This window comes from Aedes aegypti, chromosome 1, assembly GCF_002204515.2.
Source record: "Aedes aegypti strain LVP_AGWG chromosome 1, AaegL5.0 Primary Assembly, whole genome shotgun sequence".
Taxonomy (NCBI): domain Eukaryota; kingdom Metazoa; phylum Arthropoda; class Insecta; order Diptera; family Culicidae; genus Aedes; species Aedes aegypti.
The window spans coordinates 116867710-116887530 of record NC_035107.1 but is presented as its reverse complement, the minus strand read 5'-3'; the positions used below and the strand labels follow the sequence as shown (position 1 = coordinate 116887530).

Here is a 19821-nt window from a genome sequence, read left to right as displayed (position 1 = left end):
AGTCCAGTAGCTTCAAGGTGATCGGCAAGTTGCTGAACTAATACACCAAAACTGATGTAACTGGCCAGCCGATCTGCTTTTGATGGCGCTGCGTTGTGGACTTTCGATAGCAGCATGTTCAGCAGACGCTCTTGCCGGCCGTACAGCATGCGCAGCGTTTCGATGATCTTCGGGACTGATTCCGGCAGGAGCAGCCTACTCCGTACTGTTTTAGCGTCTCTCCTTTCTGGCACTTTTGTTGTCGCGCCAGAAGCTCTTCGTCGGAAAAGTCACAAACCTTCGTCGACGTCTCGTAGCTGCTGATGAACATTGATCAGTCCTCCAAGTTGCCGGACAACGTAGAAAACTTCCTGGATTAAAACTGCCGCGCGGACGGTTGCGCCTTTGTAGGCCCTCGTTGATGAACTCGTTGATATTCGTCCGCTTTTACACGTTTTCGACGCGTTCTATCTTATTCTTCGGAGGTCTCCTCTTCTTCCTCTACGCCTTCGACAAAAACTTCTTCCTCCTCGGAGCTCTCTTCCTAGTCTAGACCTTCTTCACAGCTTTCATCTTCTCCGGATGACTCTTCTTCTTCTTCTTCGGAACTCTCTTCACTTTCCGGTTCGCTAACTTCTACCAGCTTCTGCATCATCTTACCGTGCTTTTTCTTTTCCTTTTTGAGGATCTCCGGATGTCCGAAAGTTGTTTCATCCGTACTGCGACAGACCAGGAGACTTTCCGGCAGACTAGATGGATCTCCAACTTCAAACAACTTCTTCGCGAGCTTCTGGGTGACTTTTGGCGTCGAATGGTTGCGATAGGCTTCTCTAGGATCACTTGGACTCACTTTTGCCGGATCTGCTTTCCCAAGCTGTATTTTTCCCCGACTTTCCTTTCACGAGCATTTTCCCTGACTTAACTTTCTCCAGCTTCATTAGATTCAGCGACCGCTTTTTTGAACCCTCCACTTCGTAGCCTTTAACTGCATCATCCAACTTCTTTTCAGTCTCCGTTGGCACTTCACTCCGCTTCAGCTTTTTCTCCATCTCCGTCCGCATTTCAGCAAGCTCTTTCTGATAAGCCTGCTCTTCAGCGATCTTCCTCTCCATTTGCGCCCTTTCGAACTCCAGTTCCATCTTCCGTTTCTCTTTTTCGAGCTGGAGTTACCATCCGTCCTGATTTAGCAGGACATGTCCTGATTTTGAGAATGTTTTTAAGTGTCCTGGTTTATTTTTTACATTTCAAGATTTGTCCTGCTTTGTTCTGCTTGCCGAATATAGTGGAATGTTGAAGATAATTCGAATTTGGAAAAACTATTTCCAATTCGGTGGAGATAATGTAAATAGAAACCATGACAAAAATTACTAAATTCACCAATGTATGCCAAATCGCCTAACTTCTCGTGCTTTACATCATAGCTCATGTGTTTTTGGAAAGATCCTTAACGAAAATTTCTCAGAATCATAAGATCTTTGAAAGATTTATCCCTAAAAACTTTCTGACTTTAAGCTATTTCTGGCGGCATTTCCTTGCATCTTTAATAAATCTTTGCGAAGGTTTTATGCGGATTTTCATAAGTGTTTTAGATTTTTTTTTAAATAAATTTTCTTGACTACTTTCTGACATTCTTAGTAATTTCCTAGTAACATCTTGATCAGACACTGACCCAATTTCTTTAAAAATCATCGGTAATTTTTTTTTCGGGATAATTACAGTATTTCTTTGGATACCCAAATGGATATTTTGAGACTCTTGGAAAATTCCTTAAGTTGATTTCCTGGTGAGATGGGTGCTAGGAGAAACTTTAAGCGGGATGGGATTGCATTAAATAAAACCAATATATTTTATTTTATTTTTTTAATGAAAGATAAAAAGTTTTCTTTCTTATGTTATTACCTTAATTAAAGAACTATAAACTATTGAAATAATAAAAAAAAAAAACAGAATTTTCAGAACACTGATTTTGAAACAGTGATATCTCAAGAAAATCAGTCAACTTTTTCCACATGATGATCAATTCTTTTACATTACAAGTCCTGAAACTTCAAAAATTAAAAAAAAACTCAACTGAAACTGACCATAAACTGTTTCTTCGGGAATGAAATTTACTGCAAAATTTCAAAATGTCCTGATTTTGGATCTCCAGGATATGGTCACTTTATCGCGCACTTCGTTAAGCTCCTGCTGCGTCTTCGCTGCTGATTTCGGTGTAAGATCTTCTTCATGTTCATCTTCCGCTTCTGCTTCAAGTTTCACCAACTCTTCTTGCATTTCCGGTGATCTGGAATCACCACTTGCACCTTCATTGCTCTTATGACAGGACCACGAAACATCCTTTATTTCCGATGTGACTCCAAGACAGCTGAAATGGTACCACTGCTGGCTGTGGTCACAAAAAAGTGGAAACCCGATTTTTCAGGACTTCCAATTTCGAGATTTTCTTAGAACATCATACAAATTTTAAATATGTTCGTTTTTGGTTCCTCAATAAAGTTCTGATTTCGAAAATGTTGACAAAGCGGGTTTTTAGCGCACTTACATATGCACTTGGCTGAACTAGCTTATCTTAAATACGCTACTCTAACTAGACCGAAAATACCTACTACTGTTTCTAAGTTTATCATTCTGCATATAAGATATCTCTACTTCGATGTGTCTTGTTGTTTTTTATTTTCATATCACCGCCGACCTAGCATAGAAAATCAAACTTTGACTTCGCCTTCATTGTGAAAAATCTTACCGCATTTGGTGTTCCCGCATTTGATATTTGCGTTTCAAACGCACACAGCAAAACTCTTACACAACATTCTCAACTGACAGTTTCTACGCCACCGGAAGTACGCAGCCAGATACGCATCGTCATGCCACCGCAGGATTGTGAGCGGCTTTGCGAAAAGGGTCAAATAAACATCGAATGCACAATGAGCGTGACTAGTTATAACAAACTAAGTATGATTGCACATTGAATCACAACTAATCGTAGTTTTAAGGCCCATTCACAAATTTCATAACGCTTATGGAGGCTGGTTGGTTTCCTTGAGATGTCACAGCTCATACAAAATTCGTAAAATATTCATACAAAATGCGTTACGAGGGGGTGTCAAATATTGTCATTTTTGGCGTTATAAAATTTGTGAATAAACCCAAGTGCATGACATAAAGACCAGTGGCTTCGTAGAGATGAAGAATGGTCTTACATACGTTTAAAATATAAACAATATTATTATTGTTATTGTGATTGTTCACGTTTAATTGTTAGTTTACTAACCATTCTCCCTTTAAGTGGAAAAAACAGGATTGCATACATTTTGGCTATTCCGCCTATTTCACTTGGTAGTCTAGATGTGATGCTTACGTGAGAAAACTAAAACGCATTCTCCTTTCGTGAGAACATAGATTTCTTATCATTAATATGAAAATGCAGCACCCTGACTGAGATCTAGTATACCAAAGTTGATCATGTTGTGTGGAAATCAAAAAAGTTACAATTGTATTGGCCAGTACTGTATAAGAGCTATGTAGGTTTTTCCGAAGGCAGCGCCAGATGGTTATTGCTCATTGTTGTCGCTCGCTCATGGGGTACTAGTATGGGAAGAGTACCTAAATAGAGCGAGGTCTAAAAGAAGATGAATCAACAAACGAACGAATGAAAAAATACCAAAAGACTCGAGGGAATACTGTCTTCCATTTACGCTTGGCTGGCCATGAATTTTTGATGATATTTCAAGCACTATTCTGTAGATAACAGCTATTTGTTTGATTGCGGACTGGTTGGCGTTCGTGTATGAAGCTAGATACTTGTATGGCATGGCCATGTGAATGTGTTACTGTCAGCCGGAAAATTCTTGTGGTGAAAATTTTAATCAAAAGACATAATGGTAAATATTCTGACGCTATCTGGATTAAGTACGAGAAGTGCACTGCACTACGACGTGACAAAAATAAAAGAAGTAAGGAGTAACGTTTTAAAACAGAACAAGAATGTTAAACAGTCTCAAGCTGTAAACATTATGAAGCATTATGATGTCAGAAATTATTTTTTTGTGAATAACACAGGCCTCTGCACCAAAGCACAAAGCCTGCGTGTCATGGGCTCGTGCTTTGGCAAATGAAATGTAATATGTTGTTTTATGTTAATAATTGCTTAATTTAGTTTTACCAAATTAGGATGATCCGTTTTCTAACACAGAACACCTAGATATAAGAAATGAATGTAATGATTGGAATGATAAAAACGATAATTTTATGCCTGAGGTAATTAAGGTAAGTAACATGTGAAAATTTAACAATACTGGTTTCATAATACATCCTTGAGGAATAATGTAGTCTATGATATTTGGATTCACGATTTTACAGAAAACTACTGCGTTACGATTACGAACGATTCTACAGAAAACTACTCCTCTTTTTTCCCAAATTTTACTGCCGTGAAATTATATCTGGCAGATGTTCAATCAAATATTTTGCTATTTCTGTGATACTTAAATGGTAAAAACTATTTTTCATGGCTTTCTATTATTTGCAATACATTGAAACCAGTCAAACTTTAGCTTACATAAAAAAAATATATGATAAATTTATAGTCAAATGTCTGAATTCATAATTTCCTTTTTAATGTGTTAAAATTACACATGTGTGTCTTAGTCCATAAAAGTCAGATTCTGTGTAACTTTATTTAAGGCGAAGTAGGCCGTCATTGAAATTTGTACGCGTCGTTGATGATTGTTGCTAATTCATCTCACGATTTCGAATCAAAGAAAATCAGTTGGTTTTGCACTGACACAGCTGAAAAAGTATCAGCATACTTTATGCATGTTAACGCACACAGTGATACTTTTTCAAGTCAATATAAACTATCAAGACTGATTTTTATCACATTGAAATGTAAGTTGAAAAGTCATCATTGTTGCCAAAACGAATGACGGGTTACTTAGCCTTAGCGCTTATTTTATGACTAAAAGGAAAATCAGATTCTGTACCGGGGGCCTAGTGGTTAGAATCCGCGGCTACAAAGCAAAGCCATGCTGAAGGTGTTTGGGTTCAATTCTCGATCGGTCCAGGATCCAGATTCTTGATGAAAATTTCCTTGACTTCCATGGGCATAGAGTATCATCGTACCTGCCACACGATATACGAATGCTTGCCATTTTCGCATTCGTATATCGTGTGGCAAATCCGATGTTGGCAAAGAAAGTTCTCAATTAATAACTGTGGAGGTGCTCATAAGAACACTAAACTGAGAAGCAGGCTCTGTCCCAGTGAGCACGTAATGCCAAGAAAAAGAAGAATAAGTGACGATATAATGACAACACAATGGCGTCCAGCAACAACATCCATAAAATTGTTTGATCCAAGATAAAGTGCCATGCATCCAATAAAATATTCTCAAATTTGGATTAGCTTTGCCATGAATGTTTTAATTGACTTGGGTTGTAACGTCCGATCCCATTGAGGGAATGTGAGGAGAAAAATAAAAAAATCTGATCCTCATGTCAGTGAACATAAATAATGCATTTTAAATCCTTCCCGGAGGGTGTACAACGGTGCTGGCCAATTATTTAAATCACATGGCAAACGGCCACTTCTGATGTATGGTGATAGAGGCAATCCAATTGGCTATTCAAAGTTCGTTAATGAATGATATCCAATGGTGTGAACAGTTTCGCGCTTTTGTATGGGAATTGATACAATCAACTTGATGTTGCTTGAGGCTTTAATGCGTACGTAATATATAGGGTTGCTTTTGGATTAAAACCATTGAACATAATTGACACAACAACGATTAACATCCGTTGCACATTACTTTTAATTCCTTACTATTTTAAATTTAGGGAAAATGGCAGAAAAATGGGACTTTCCTTAGCCGAATGGTTAGAGTCCACGGTAACAAAGCAAAGCCATGCTGAAGTTGTCTGGGTTCGATTCCCGGTCGGTTCAGGATCTTTTCGTTATGAAAATTTCCTTGACTTCCCTGGACATAGAGTGTCATCGTACTTGTCACACGATATACGAATGCGAAAATGGCAACTTTGGCAAAGGAAGCTCTCAGTTAACGTTCAACGCTCCGTCATTGTAATCATCGTCATCATCGAAACTTCAAAAGCAGTTTTTCTGTTCAAAACTAAAAATTATTCGATAAAAATGTGTTCACTGTGTTTCGGTTGGAGAATAGAGTACAGTGAACACATTTTCCTGTAAATTGTCTTGATTTTGAACGAAAAAACTGCTTCAGAAAATTCCGAAATCAATGACGAACCCTGCCCCCTTAATAACAGTGGAAGTGCTCATAAGAACACTAAATTGAGAAGCAGGCTCTGTCCCAGTGAGGACGTTGAATATGAAAAAAAAAATGTGAGTATTTTCACAGCTCTCAAAAGCGAAAAAAGTAAAGAAGGTTAATGTTATTCCCCTGTTCGATAATATAAGTTTTCAACATGTTGTTTGCTAGCCAATCTCTTTAATTTGGTGTTTTCCATCCGAAGTTTTCCGCCATAAACAACCCACTTTTAATTAATCAAGCAACTTATTGACCCGAAGAGGATTGCCATTGAAATATCACCCCCCAAAAACTCTACCCGTAAATTGTACACATTGTCCCTCTTCTCCATGAAGTGCCAATTCATTTCATCTTCACTCCCTTTGACTAATGGCTCCACTCTAATAAGTTTAACGAACTTTTTCGTTGATTCACCGTGACAAACGAACTGACTCTGATCTCTGCCCCTTCCACCTCCCGGTCCTGATTTCGAGCCACGCGTTGAGGTCAAACATTGCCACAGACGTCGGCAAAAGTTGAGAGGAAAAAAATCCGACAAGCAATCGTTGATAGATGCGCACCAAAGGAAATAAGACGGACGACAAACACAGCAGTCAGCAGTGCCGGCGTCCGAAAATTGGTCCCAGTTTTCCTAACCAAGGAAAATGCCAGTACCGAGTACCCGAATAAGAGGTTACAATAAATTCAATCTTATTCAAAACCATACACCATAGGTTTCCAAACTTTTTGGGCTGTGTGACCCAAAAAATTTTGAAAATCGTGTCAAAAACGACAGAGATGAGCATGAGCCCTTGGTAGTTGGTGTAAGTTTCATCCCCAGAGTTTCTATTACGAAAATGCTATTTACAATATATTCAATGATACGAAACAGTAGAATGAATATTAAGTGCATTGAAAAATAAATACATTTCGATCTATGGTATCGTTAAACTAATCCTGGTATTGTTGCAATAAGGCCTATCATATTCCTCAAAAAATTTTATCACGATAGCATGTAATTGTGTTTGAGTCGCTGCTTTGCTCGAGAGAGCAAGCCATATCATTCATCCTTGTGACGGTTTCTGGCTAAGTACGGACATGATGATGCAGTGTCTTCTTTACTTTAACAAGTTTTTTTCCCATTCGCTACTAGTACCATCCCACTGATATCTGTCGTGGCTATTCAATGGTACACGTTGCTGACTGGGAATTTTTATTTCGAGGAAATTTCATCAGAAGAGAACGATCGCGAAGCGTTGGGCCAAATTAAATTTTGATTACTTGTCGCAATAAAATTTTCACCCCACGAAAAAATGACACAAATAAAATGTTTGTCCTCATTTTATCTAGGCTCAATTTGACGCTCTGCCTTATGTTTCGCTGATGCTGATGGTATTGTTGACAATAGGACGAGTTTTTCGATTATAGTGAATGAGGCAGAAGTAGAAAGTAGTTGAAATTTACGGTAGAAATGACTTGCTGTTTATACAATTAAAGGGCAAATGAAAAACACAGTGTAACACATGAAATGAAAAGAAAATCTGTATTTAGTAACTAAAAATTTATATTCTAAATAGCAAATTTCAAATGTCGGCGCGTCATTGTCAAACACGAGTTAAAATAGAACAATGTTTTCAATCATTGAAACAACTGTTAAAAAAATGAGTTAATGTATTGGCATGTTGTGTTTTAAATAACATATGGATCGAGCATATTTTTAACATTCAACAAAGAAAACAATGACGAAGACGTATATAATTCACAAGACAATGTAAGAATGAATAATTAACAAGAACGTAATACAAGAGATGTAAAGAAACACCATTGTATACACTTTTACATAAACGACGAAAATAAAAAAAAAAACTGAAATAGTTGAATACGAGTAATCAAGAACATCTAAGCATATTTGTCAGATATACAATCTCATTATTTATCTGTTACACGTTGCAACAATTCAGTTATTTTATAAAACTTTTCCGTATCAGTTCCCTATGCCTCTCCTTCTTCTTCTCTCAGGCTTTGGCAACTGCCTTCAACATTTTTTCTTGCAAAGGTGGCCTCTGCTTCCTCCTTTACACTTCATTAAGCAAAGGTGATTGTGATGGAGTCACAGGTCCTGATGATGACGTGCTCTTTGAATCATTTGCTTCGAAAACGTAATTTTCGTTTTCATCGAAGTGATATCCATTTGCAATCCAGGTTCGATTGAGTCATCGTTAGCCATAGTTTCTTTGAATACCAAACGGAGTGCTCGCGAAAGTGTGCCCTGAGGTCAGATTATTAGTTTTTTTGCAAACGCTAGAACAAGAAACGGACAAGAAACCGTTTCCCTATGCCTGATACATAGGCAGTCTGCTAACCAAAGAGTAAACCTCTCTGCCATGCCTTTCCCCCAACCCATACGCTCCCGCATGAACTGGCGACAACGCAGTGGTATATACGGTTTACGTGGGAGCCAGTATAATGCATCAGGGTGAGGAATTCCCCTTTCTTCATTGGTCTGCATTCTGACGTGGCAGGCACCATTATTGTTGCCTAAAAATAGAAGTTCACCAGCACTTATACACTGAGGGTGTCTGTTAGTCCCAAGCAGTCATTCGGTTGGTTCCTTGTGTAAGTGCAGCTGATCTGGCGATACTGGAGTAGCAACCACGGGCGGCCAATCAAGGTCTCAAGCTCAAGCTCCCAACATTATCTTGATTCTTCTTGTAAAGAGTTAGCATCATTTTTGTTTGCCCGTTTGACCAGTTACACTAATAAACTGTAGCAGTTGGGGTGCTTTCAGGTGTGGTTTCTTGAAAATCTATTGAACCGGGTGTGCTTGGAGTATTTCCAATTATTGCAAGAGGAAAACCACAAAACTCCGCTACCCGACAGTATGTAACTTTCACTGTTTCGTCCACTATAATAAACCACTATAATAATTACCCATTTATGATTTTGATACAAAAAATATTTCAATATAGGCATTATATTTGTTTCTCAAAACATATATTCCTTTTCGGACAGAAGACAACTATTTTCATCAACCACTGAGGCATAGTCCTCGAGAGATATGTTTTCCGCCAATATTCAAACCTACCACATAAACTATTCGAAACACAAATGAGTCTTAAATTTCCAAACATCAAAGGCAGACCATCAACAGAAGCAACGTTCATTTTGTCTATTTTTAGTAAATGACATTTCACCGAAACCGTTCTATATTCCGGTGTCAATGAGCCACCATTTTACGAAGCTGGTCAAATGACAGAAGACCTGGGAGAATTCAATCATCGTCATCAGTTTTCGCGATGATGGTGGTTGATGACTGTGTGCATTTCTAGCGTAGCTTTTCATCCAGGCGAAAACATAAATGGAGAAAAAGTATTAAAATATTTCTGACCACAAAAGTGCCTTTTTATGTGCAATATGGGTAACGAAGAGGTAGTTGATATAATAACTACAGCAACGAACATTTTTAGATCTCTTTTTTGTCATTTTCAGCATGACGCCGTTTGGTAAGATGAGCCGTTGTTAAAAATCACGCTGGATTTAATCTCCTGTCAATTGACGCCGTTGCGACGACCAACTGTTCCGAAACGTTTCATACAATGGGTTATTGTTACACTCGCGCGGTGCACCGTCAGGAATTATCGTTAACGACATTACAGAACTCGCTCTGGGCAATGGGCATTTGCACGACGAGGGGATCAGTGCAGTGGCGAAGCTAGGGTTTTTGGGGCCCGGTGCGGAGATCGATTTAGAGGCCCTCAAAGTTATGGTGAATGCAGTTCAAGTGTGAGGCGCTAATGTGAAATCGACTGTAGAAATAAAAAAATCTTCTTTTCTAAATGCTTGTTCAGAAATACATTAGTTTACTGAAAATATCGAGAGATCTTCCAGTGAATTAGAGAAGGTGTACCGGTATTCACCATGTACCAGTTATTCGCCACCCCGGATTATATACCGTTTTACGACTTACATGGTTGCCAAATTTTTAGTGTTCGCTAAATTGCTTTAAGATGATACGGAAACATTCTTGGAAACTGCGAAATTTTGTCATAAAATAATAGAAAACAAACATTTCCCTTAAAATGTTTACTCCTTTGCACCTATTTTTTGCCATGGTGTTCCTAATTCACCACCCTCCATATAAAATCAACGTAAGTGGCGAAGTTCAGGAACAGAAATTAAAATCGTGTCGAATACTGGTGCAAGTGGTCCAGTATTCGCCACCCCCATTTTTAATATAAAAAACAATGTTTTTGATTAGTTTATATATTTCTCCTGCTGAACATGGATTGAAAGCTTTCGTTTAATGTATTGACCAAAGGACTTTTGATTTATGAATAAACAATATTTTTTCCTTGGGGTGGCAAAAACTAGAACACCTCCCCTACTATGGAAGTAGAAATATATACTGGCGAAGTAGCTCTTTAAATCAATGATTCATATACATTTCCAAATTTTTGTGTTTTGAGTCGGGATTGATATTAAAATTCTTAACGAAAAAATGCCTTAAAAATAAATGTTTGCCCAAAGTTTGCTTCAAATAAAATTCAAACAAAATGAACTCCGAAGATTTTTCCAGAAGTTCATTTTGTAATTGTCACAAACTTCCTAAGGATTCTGTTTAAACGCAGATTTTTTTTTAAAGATAACCATAGAAGTTACCTTATGAATTCTTTCAAAGATTCTTTCAGATTTTTTTTTCAAGAAAACCATAAACACTCCATAATTGTACTCAATGATTATACCACCGTCTTCTTAAAACTTCTACCAAGGTCCCTTTTCTAGAATTTCCTTCAAAATTATCGTTTAGATTTCATCCATAGAATTCTTTCAGGAATTACTCCAGAAATTGTTCCTAAGATTCCTTTTGGAATTATTCTAGAAGTTCTTAGAGAAATTTTCCAAAGATGTCTTTAAAGAATTTCCCCAATTATTTTCCCTGGAGTATCCAAAGGGTCAAGAATTTTTCTCAGGAATTATTTGAAAATATTTCAAAAATCCGGAAGATATTCCTGAATGAAATCCTAAAGTGATCATCTGATGAAAATAGATTAAGTTTGAAAGTAAATCTTGATGAGCTCCCACAAAGTTCGCTGAAGGAACTCCACGGCTCTTGAGAAAGTTTTGAAAGATTTTGTAGATAAATTGCCTAGATGATAAGAATTACTAGATTGTTTGCTGTAGTATTAACTGGTGTGGAAACTCAGATGAACTTTTAAAGAAATTATGAGGATTTTAATTGAAAAATGTATGAGAAATTGTTTGAAAGAACTGCAGGAGTAACTTAACATGAAATTATAGAGAAAGCTTTAGAAAAATATCTGAAGGAGCTTCATGAAGAATTCCATGTCAAATCCCAGGAGCAATTCCTAGGGTAAATGTGAATGTATACTTGAAAGAATCTTAACGAAATTCCTGAAAAGATAACTGAAAAAACTGGGATAAGAATTTTCGTAGATCTTCCTAGAAAAATCCCCGCATTAATTTATTTAAGAACTGCAGATTTTTTTTTCTCTTGAGAGAATTCCTTATAGGAAACTGGAGATCTCCTAAAGCAACAACTGGGAAATTAAAATAATCAACATAAGCGTTCTACTACTCATGGATTTCCTGGAGCAAATTTCAAGAAAAATCCTCCAACCATCCCTTGAAACAACGCTGGAAGCATTTTTGGGAGACTTGGTGGTGGAATCAATATAGACATTTCTGGACGGGATCCCAGAAATATACCCGAGGAGCTTTGTAGCAATCACTAGAAGAATTCCTGAAGTTTTTCCTCAAGGAATCTGAAAATAAATTCCTGGAGAACCTGTGAAATAGTATTCGAAGGTCTTCCTGGAATCTCTTAAAGCAGGATTCACTGCAAGCAGATAGACTTTTAAGACCTCTCATTAAAAATAGAGACTTGCATTAAAATAGAGACTAATTCTCAAAAAAAAGATCTGCTAGTAACCTTGAATTTGTGCAAACCATGTCTCAAAAATGATAATTGTTTTCATTAAAATTGAAATGAAAATCGGCCTATTTAAGAATATAGTCCGTAACATACCTCCTAGCTCCATTTCACATACGATTATGGGCCCCGCATATTTACGTAGATCCGTCTGAATTACAAAATTAAACCGATTTATCGAGAATAAATTTTGAATAGGTTTTTAGGCTCTTCTAATCACTATACCATTGATCATGGGGCCCCTACACGTTGGCGATCAAGGTAACTTTCAAACTGAATTGTTATCTACTTGTTAACGTGTTAGTTTTCTAGAAACCAAATTCATAATTTTAAATGAAATTATTTTCACCATTTGGGGGCCCCTATAAACTCGGGGCCCGGTGCGGACCGCACCTACTGCACCCCCCTAGCTACGCTACTGGATCAGTGATGGAAAAGTTCGCATCACGAAGCAGCTCACGAGTGTATACCAACGCATAACAAACATTACAGAACCGCGATCAGGCTAGGTGTAAGTAAGTCCAGACCCGTCTACTCGGGAGAACATGCCAAAAAAATAGCAACAAGCTCGAGAACGTTTACTAGCGAGCAACCAAGGTGTGATTTATAATGGTTTTAACAGATAAATTGATTGTATAAACATCGAATCGACAGTAAACTACCAGTTTGTAGTCAAAAACCCTTGGAAACCATAAATCTCGGACGTATAGCTGCTTTTTCCTAAAAGCACAAATTGATTCTAAGATTCAACCCCATTACCCCGATTGCCATTTCCCCGAATGCTTTAGCTTCGGTTACTCGGGTGCACGACAGATGCGAGTGAATCAGTGCTCTGACGCTCGGGAGCATTTGATTTTGTTTTTGTTCCAGTTCAGCAGAAATGTTCGCCACTCTCCATCACTGGAGGGGATGACGAAAATTGATTTTTGATGCCATTTGGAATCCAAGATAGCGACCTCCGGTTGGAGAAAATCATTGGAAACCTATGCAATATGAATATTTCCGGAACAGGCGCAACAAGAGGATGACGAAAATCGATGTCCGACGCCATTTTGAAATCCAATTCACTAGAACCTCAATTAATGAAGACTTTTTTTCTGGCAAATTCAATGGACGTCACATTTTTTACGAAGTAAATTCAAGAACATCAGAACATATCAGTATATTGCTCTATTTCTTTACATAAGTGATTCCTAAAGTGGGCGTATTCGCCCCCCTGGGGGCGATTTTCAGGCTCAAGGGGGCGAAAATTTGTAAAACAGAATTTGGGGGGCGAAAAATCCAGCAAGGGGGCGAAATAGCAAACATGGGAGCATTTGAAAATAATTACTCAAAACTTTTGGAGGACATACATCTGATAGTTAATCAATTCCAAACTTAACTATTAAATCATGGTCATTTCAAAATTATGATAGACAACATTATATGATTGTCAAACACAATATATTTGTGTCATGCATTGAGGTTTAAAACTCAAAAAAAAAAAAATATCATGTGAGTTTTAAGAATGGTCAGCATTTGAAATTTTCACAAGATTTTGCAGATGCCCAATATTTTATATAAGGAGTAGTGCCCAATATTTTATAAAAGGAGGATTTTTTGTATGTGAATTTTAAGATCTGGAAGTTAATATTTCTTGCATCAATCTTTTCAGAAACAAAAATCTAAAGTGTCATTTTTGATGTTTTTTATAATTTTATAAACAAATTTTGGAAAATTTAGCAGATAAAATCGGGTTTCAATGATGCCAAAGACAAAAAAAAACACTATTTATTGATATATTTATAGAAATTTCAGAGATGCGTTAGATTTTGAACCTCCAAAACGTCCGAAAAAATCGCTTTTTTTGCTTGTGTTACAAAAAACACCCTTTGAATAAATTGAATTGATAAAACGAGTTGCAAAACATTTTGGATTTTCATGTATTTTTCAGGGTTTTTAGCATAAAGAAAAGCGTTCTCAGAAACGTCAGACATTTTTTACTCACAATTTCGCTTAGTCGACAAAAACACCACAGGGGTTTTAGTTCGACCACTGGGGTTGTTCCTATCTGACATTTCGTAAGGGCCACGGAAAACAAAATACACCCAATATTTGAGTTTAAGCCAAAGGATGTGACAAAATCTAAAAAAAAAATTGGGCTTAAACCAACGGAAAACATTAGAAAATTGAGTAAACATGTGTTTTTGGCCTAAACTTAAGCGTTTGGCACTAAAATTGGGACAGGGCTTTAGGACCCAATTCACGGGGTGAGATCTTCCAAAAACGAACAATGGCGAACAAAATCAATGCAGTTCACCTTAATATGACATATTCATGTAAAAATAAATCGTTTCCTCGGAAAACATTGCATTTGATTCAGTGTTTGAGAACTTCCATTTGAGTTGAAACAGTCCAGGTTATTGATATTTAAGAAAATATTTTTATATGTACATAATAGTTATTGTATTATGATTCTTTGGATATACGAGTCGAGGACATTTATTGAAATATTTGAATCACATATTAGGGGGGCGATTCTAGCTAAATATTGGTCTCAAGGGGGCGAAAGTTGAAAAAGTTTGGGAAGCACTGGAAGAGTTAAGATTTTATGCCATAACTAAGGCCTATAATCGAAAAAAAAATGCACCAGACAAAAGTGTTCGGCAAAAATTTATTTTAAGTTGGATTTTCTTGAAACTTTCAGGGAATGAACTAATACATATTGATTATGTTTCGGCATAACTACTTTATTCAATGGCCTTTCCTTCGCTGAAAGCGCACACCTTTCCCTTAAGACCCCTCATAACATTTTGTGCAATGGTGGAGCCAACCTTTTTGATCCATGCTTTCTTCAACTCCAGCTCGTTTTTAAACACCTTGGACCATTTTCGAACTTTGGCTTTCAGCCCAAAATTTTCCACCGGACGAACTTCCGGTGAATTTAGGGGTATGGCGGTTTTTGATACAAAAACAACGTTATTGTCTCTGTACCAATCCAACGTCGATCGTGCGTAATGGCATGATGCAAGATCCGGTCAAAATAATGTCTCGACCCGTGAGACCGTAGGAAGGGCAACAGACGCTTCTGGAGGCAGTTTTGATGTACGGTTTACTCAGTTTACCGCATTGGCATATGGCCTGCCAGATCAAGTATTTTTTTAGTGATTTTGTCCATGTTTTTCTTCCGGAACATTAAACCGTGATTTGGCAACGTAGAACTCCAGCCCTGGTATCTGCTTTGCTTCTGCTTTGATGTAGGTTTCGTCATCCATAACCACACATTTCGGTTTCGTTAACCATTCTCGATACAGCTTCCTTGCGCGGGATTTGGCCGCCGTGTTTTGTTGATCTCGTCGGTTCGGTGCCTTCCGGACCTTGAATACACGAAGCCCAGCTCGTTTCATAGTTTGCTGATCGAACCAGGCGGAACACTTAGCCTCGAGTCGCGTCACGAATCAAAAGGTTCGAATTACGCTTGAAATAATCCAACACCTTCCGGGCCTTCACAGGGTCAGTTGTCTTCGATTTCCATCCACTTCCAGCCCGCCACTTGGTCGCCTGGGACTCCTTAATACATTTTACCACCCAAGATGCAGTCGCATGGGTGATTCTCAGTTGTATTCATGCTCGTGGTAGGATTTTCCATGCCAGCGCGCAAAATTCTCCGGCGATTTTCTTCTTGTTTTCGATGCCATCTCAAAAATCACTGAACTGATTGTTATGAAATTTTGCACATGTAATCAATGCACTCCAATCTAAATATACCCAGATTTTCATCAATTTTCAAGTTACACATGGATAAAAATGTGCAATTTTTCGGGTACCGGCCAAATGTATCATCAATAAATAACTACTTACGTTTGTAGATACACAAGCCTATATTACGTGGAGTCCTTGGAAGTCCAATAACATCGACACAACTCAATAGAGGAAAAGCACCAATTTTCGACCCTTCACACAATTTTGGCCTACTTTGTATGAAAATCCGAAAATTGGCACCGAATTCTTGTAGGTCGAAAATTAGTGCTAGTCCCCTACAATATTTCATTGCACATATTAGGGCAGTTAGGAGTTTTCGCAATATTAAAGAACTATATATTTATAATTTGTTACAGCTATAGATTCAAAGTCATATATTCGATAGAGATCTAGGATGACTAAGGACATCCGCACAAATTAATACAATACACCGTTCATTCATATTAATGGTTAAAAAATTGTGCCATATTAAAAGACTTTCGATAGACCATTGATTATGCTTGTAGATCCTAAGGCCTGTATTCGATGAAGTCCTTGGAGGAACTAAGATACCGGTACAAATTACGATACTCATTTTAGTGCAATGAATAGATAAGAGCCTGTGCCATATAAAATCAAAGAATCGCCAAATACGCCAGAACATTGCAGGTATGTATTCCAGGAAGCTTTTGGATGAACTAGATTACCTCTTTTACACCCTTAGTTATCAAAACTCGGATCTGACAATACAGACGATTCTTCAAAATATAACAATCTGCTAGAGCCCAGTAGATATTCTTCTCCATAGAAATGATAAATTGATCTCCATTAACTCATGTAGAATCAAATATCCAAACAAACTCCAAAGAATTCTTTGATGAACTTAACTTGCACACAATCTAGCCTGATTAAGAATAATATATCAATGATATATTATTGACTCCAAACGAGCATATTTTCTCTAAATAATAAAAAATAATTTCATACAATACATAGTAGACTCCACAAGGCAAAACCTCATTTTACGATTTAAACTCCCTCGTTTTAGTTCGTAAATTGAGGTTACAGTGTATATGGAAAGTTATCAAGAGAAATCTGATTTGTCAGAGACCACCCTTACTTATTATATTGTTTAATTGAGGAAAAGATTTTTAATGTGTAGCTTCAACTGTTTGGATACCGTGTGTTCAAAAGTTTTCAGCTCAAAAGTTTTCCTTGCCAAAAAGTGATCATTATTGGTAAGGAGCCGATTTATGTTTGAAAATTATAAAACATGCAGGACTGAATGCAAATGCATACAAATCTCATTCGTTTCTCTTCAACAATCCCTTCAAATAACATTATTGGATATTCTAAACACACTTGGACGTTCAACATATGTTCATTAAAAGCTATTACCAGCTCCATCCGACCGTATCAAAAATAACGTATTCACCCACGACAATTTCTTTTCTTCCAGGGCCTTCGTGCGGATATTGTGTGTTTGCTGCCCCAGAAAGATCCGGCGAAAATACCAGCCAACAATGCGCTCGAAAGCGTCTCAGGTAGGTACTTCTGCAAGACCACGGGAGACTTCTCCATTCCGGAACAGCACAACAATAGAAAACAGGCTTCAATTTCTTCTAAACACCCTTCCGTGTGTCCCACAAGTATTACTAAACACGAGCACTTTTTGGCACAATTTTCCCGCCCTCTACAAACCAGTTCTACATCTCTGACCGAGAAGAGGGAAACGATTTCTTCCCAGAGGTGCGCTCAAAGGCCACTTCTGTGTGTCCTGTGTTGTGCTTTGTCGAGTTCTTCTGTAGCTACAGTAGAACCACAGACAAACATACGCGATTATTTCAAATTTCTTGTGTTACATATTTCACAACCAGAGGCACGCGGATCGTTTACTTTTGTGTTCGACGTTTCACACTAGCACCTTCTGCAGGCTTTGTCACACATGACCATCACATAATGATTGTGCGAAACAGTCAATGGTTTTCAGGAAAAACATTTGTCACGTCTGTTTGTCTGTGGTAGAACGGTAACGAACAGTATGTCGATGTATGGAAATGTTTCTGCAAATATTGTTACCCATTGCATTACCGGTGAAAGGGCCAAATTAGGGATTCCACTGGGAAGTTCCTGTTTTACACAACCGCTTTGAGCAGTTTTTCAGTCCATACCAGCTTACCAGAAGAACACCCAGTGTATTTTTGTAGAATACATACCACCCATACAAAAAATGTCTGTGTTACTCCCCAAATTAACCAACAAAAGCATGCTTACCTTTCTTATAACAAGTACAATTCGTGTGTTTTCGTGTATCGTCGTCAGATCGATCGTACCAAACCAGCAAGAGAAAAAAAGAGTGTTTGTCCCTAATATCTAGATTGACTTCCTGTGCTTCTCCGGTTACACAGACACGTCCCACCGCTTTCCGCCGCCGATCCAACATAAATGGTGCATAAATCAACAATTTTGGTTTTTCCGTCACGTGCTTGTTGTTTGTTATAGCAGGGGAAAAACCAATCACATCACATGAAGGGTAGACAATGTATGTTTTCAACTTTCATTGTATGGCAGTTTCGATTACGGAGCAAGAAGAAGTAGCTAAGGATTAAGCTCACATATCATATGTATGAATTTAACTTTTAATTCTTTAGAACACGATTTACTTGTGCTCAACAAATAAATAAGCAAAAGTGGAAATACAAAATTGATCAGAACTACATAAGGTAAGCAGTTGTACAATAAAAAATATTATTAAGTACAATCATATTACGCTTTACTTTTACTGAAATGTTGTACTGATATGAGCAAAAAAAAAAGGTTTGGTTCAACTATCCGCATTATTTGAAACCAACTTTAATTTTAGTAAATGATTAAGGTTCTCCTTAAGCTATACAGACAACCCTCGAGCAAAGCTTGAGATCTTATTGAAAACTAAGTTTGATCTGTGATGTCGCAGATTTTGATAACTCAGTTTATTGTAATTTTGCTTGTTTTGATATAATTTGTCTTACCCTCAAGTTGCCTCTCACGAAATTAAAAAAAAATGTACGCAACTCGTTGCAGAGCTCGACTTTTACAGCTATTTATTATTTATTTATTTGGTTTTACATCATTTTATTTTTATTTATTTATTTCGTCAAGCATAGGTAGACTACATACAATAATTACAATACTTTCTTACGTGCTATGGAATTACTTCTATTGTTTTTAAGTCGTGTTTTAAGCTGCTCTTTGGACATAGTAATGCCAATGAATTCGCAATATACATTATACTGATGCATCATACGGTTTATTGGTCCGTTTTGAGCATAATGCGTCCTGCATGATTCTTCTGAAAATAATTCTCTTGTTCTAAAATGGCGAGAGGATGTGTAGAAGTTTAGTTTAGAAAGAAGTGCAGCAAAGTCTACATGGTTCGAAATAATGGTGTTTATGAAGAGAATCATTGCGAATTCCCGGCGTTGCTTAAGTTTTTCCAAGTTGATGAGCATGCGGCGTGCTTCATACGACGGAAGTGGCAGTACAGTCCAATTCAATTTCCGAAGGGCGTATAAAAGGAATTGCTTCTGTACTGATTCTATGCGTTCTTCGTGTACGACATGGTACGGGTTCCATACTAGGTGACAATATTCCAGAATTGGTCTTACATATGTAATATACAATAGTTTAATAGTATATGGGTCTTGAAAATTGTTACTGAACCTCTTAATGAAGCCAAACATGCTGTTTGCTTTGTTTATTATGGAATTATAATGTTCTACAAAAGTGAGTTTAGAGTCTAGGATTACGCCCAAATCCCTTACAATTTTACACTTCTGCACTGCTTGATTTCCTAAAAATACTTCAATTGGTGGTGTTACATATTTTCGACTAAATGCTATTGAATTACATTTTTTGATATTGAGTTGGAGTA

At 37.4% G+C, this 19821-nt stretch overlaps 1 protein-coding gene across 1 annotated transcript in view; it reads left to right on the top strand.

The window, feature by feature from the left end:
• LOC5567099 (dopamine receptor 2) overlaps window positions 1–19821 on the top strand; it is a 264025-nt gene that overhangs the window by 63179 nt on the left and 181025 nt on the right. The window contains exon 3 of the mRNA XM_001651449.3: window positions 17368–17452. Within this exon, the coding sequence (XP_001651499.3) occupies window positions 17368–17452 (85 nt within the window). The remainder of the gene's footprint in view (window positions 1–17367; window positions 17453–19821) is intronic.